This window comes from Myotis brandtii, unplaced genomic scaffold, assembly GCF_000412655.1.
Source record: "Myotis brandtii unplaced genomic scaffold, ASM41265v1 scaffold825, whole genome shotgun sequence".
Taxonomy (NCBI): Eukaryota; Metazoa; Chordata; class Mammalia; order Chiroptera; family Vespertilionidae; genus Myotis; species Myotis brandtii.
Window position 1 is genome coordinate 2832764 of NW_005371349.1, and position 2524 is coordinate 2835287.

The window sequence follows — 2524 nt, forward strand, 5'->3', positions numbered from 1 at the left end:
GTTGGGGGGTGGGGGGGCTTGTTGAGTAGGTCATCTTCTGCGACATAGTAAGCTCATGCGTGAACTGTGGGGTTCTGAGTGAAGACACGGCCTTTGGGTTCAGATGAAATAAGGAACCCTGCAAACAGCAAAGCTTGGACAGAAAGGAGGGGAGCCCCACCTTGTGTTTAACACTGAGGTTGGTTTGGGAGTGGGAGGGAGTGTATTCTGACCCCCCCTCCCCTTCCCCACCCCCAGGCTCCCGCCAGCAGTTCTCCACGCAGGAGCAAACCCCCCAGATCTGTGTGGTGGGCAGTGGCCCGGCTGGCTTCTACACTGCCCAGCACCTGCTCAAGGTAAGCCATGGCCCTCTGGTCTCTCACCCATTCACTTGCTGCTCCAATCTTGGGGGCAAGCCCTCCCCTTTGGGTTTTGAAAGCACTTCTGGATCCCTGATGGGGAAGGGGCTCCCAGCTCATCTTGACAGGACACTTTCTACATACTTTGTCACCTACATCGGGGACTCCCCACTCTAGGTCCTCAGCTGTGAGAGAAGTGTTTGTGCCTCATGAGTGATGGTCGATGGTCAGGGCAGATGGTGCGCTGCGCCTCCTTGGCCAAGCCTTCAGGGAGCTGATGCAGACCTGCAGGATGACTGGATACTGCCCCTCACTCATCCTCCCTTTCTTCTCTGTCTCCACTCTGCCCCCAGTATCCTGCATCTCGAGGCTCTGCCCCCTCTTCTCAGGGTTTTCTGGAACGTTAACCAGTTCCTTGTGCTCTCCTCACCCTTGACCCCAGTCTCCCCATGCCATGCTGTTCTTTCAGCCTGCTTTGCACCCCCCTCCCCTCCCCGAAAGGCCAGGGTCTCAAGGCTTACAGTATTGGCCTTGGTGAGCAGGGCCCCAAGATTACTAATTACCCTTGAGACTTTGCCAGACCTTGGACCTTGGTGGGAGGGAGGGAGGGGGAGCCATAGTGAGGCCTGAGGCCTGAGGTAGGTGGGCCCAGATCCTGGGGCTCGGAAGCCACCAGCCAGGCTTGGACTCAGACTGTTTATCTTGGTGCTGCCCACCCCTCTCCCTCCACAGTCCCATGGGGGACTTATTAAAATGCACATTCCTGGGCCCAGCCCAGGCCTAATCAAACTGTGGCTGGAGCCCAGGAGTCCACGATTTTGAACCCCCCGGGCAATCCGGTGCCTGATGCCACAGGTGGTTCCTTCACTGAAGGGTTTTAGGGGAGGGACAGCCAGCACCCCATTTTGTATTTGGAGCTCTCTCTGCCTGCAGGGCAGACAGTGGGGTGGGGAGGCAGGGCTGGTGGCTGGGAGGAGTGGGGGGCTGCTGTGCGGCAGTGGGGAGGAGGAGGGGAGGATGGGGGAACCCATTGGACAGAGTGGAGGAGCCCAAGGTCTGGGCTCCGGGTGGGTGTATGGAAAGGAGAACAGGAGCAGGGAGGAGCGGTTTGGGGGAAAGCGAGTGGGTTGGGATCGTATGGGTTTGAGGTGTCTGGGGTGAGTCCAGGGCTTGCAGGTTTGGAGCTTGTGGGGGGCTCTTGGCAGGAGGGAGAGAGTGGAATATCATCAAGTCCACGGGAATTTGAAGTCACAGGTGGGAGCCGATGAACCTTCCCCAGGGGGTATGTGCCTAGAGGAGACTGGGGGTCCCAGATTAGAAGAACCTCAGAGAAAGTTTCTGTTAGAAGGGGACAGATTAGATAAAAATAAAAAAGAAAAGGGGGGTGCCCTAGCTGGTTTGGCTCAGTGGATAGAGCATCGGCCTGTGGACTGAAGGGTCCCAGGTTTGATACTGGTCAAGGGCATATGCCTGGGTTGTGGGCTCGATCCCCATAGTGGGCGTGCAGGAAGCAGCCGATCAATGGATTCTCTCTCATCATTGATGTTTCTATCTCTCCCTCTCCCTTCCTCTCTGAAATCAATAAAAATATATTTTAAAAAAGAAGAAGGGGGTGGGGCAGAGGAAGAGGGGATTGAAAAAGAACAGCTGGAGGGAGAGGAGGGAACTTCAAGGTTAGGGAGGAGAGGGCTCCCTGGGAGTCGAGGTCGGCCGTGCAGGCTAACGCACCCGGCGGGTTTAGCTCTATGGGGGCGGCCTTGGAGAGAGCGGTGTGACTTACAGGGAAGGACCCACAGCAGGAAGAATGGAAGATAACGTCGGGTTGTGTAAGGTGTCCGCCGGGCTCAGCAGTTTGAACTTTGACCTGTGGCAGTGGGCAGCGAGGGAAGATTCATGGGCGAGGCCGTGACTTGCAACAACAACAACAGTAATAGTAATGCTAGCTTTGGCGGGTTGCACACTCACCGCGGTCAAGCCCTGGGCTGAGTGCGTCAGGCCTTGCCTCACGCCAGGAGCGATGTCCTGTTGTGCAGAGAAGGTAGAGAGCCAAAGAGGGGTGGGGTCGCCGTGGCTCTGGACTCCAAAGCCAGCTCTACCTGGGCCACATCAGCGGGGTTTGAAGGGGGTGGGTCAGGTGCCGCCTGTGGCAGGCACGGACGGGGAGAGTCAGGAAACACGGAGGGGCG

The 2524-nt window shown here is 57.4% G+C and overlaps 1 protein-coding gene across 1 annotated transcript in view; it reads left to right on the forward strand.

Moving 5' to 3' along the window:
• Positions 1–107: 107 nt before the first annotated feature.
• FDXR (ferredoxin reductase) overlaps positions 108–2524 on the forward strand; it is a gene marked incomplete at its 5' end in the record, with an annotated part of 7549 nt that continues 5132 nt past the window's right edge. Inside the window, one exon of the mRNA XM_014531853.1 lies at positions 108–335. Within this exon, the coding sequence (XP_014387339.1) occupies positions 108–335 (228 nt within the window). The remainder of the gene's footprint in view (positions 336–2524) is intronic.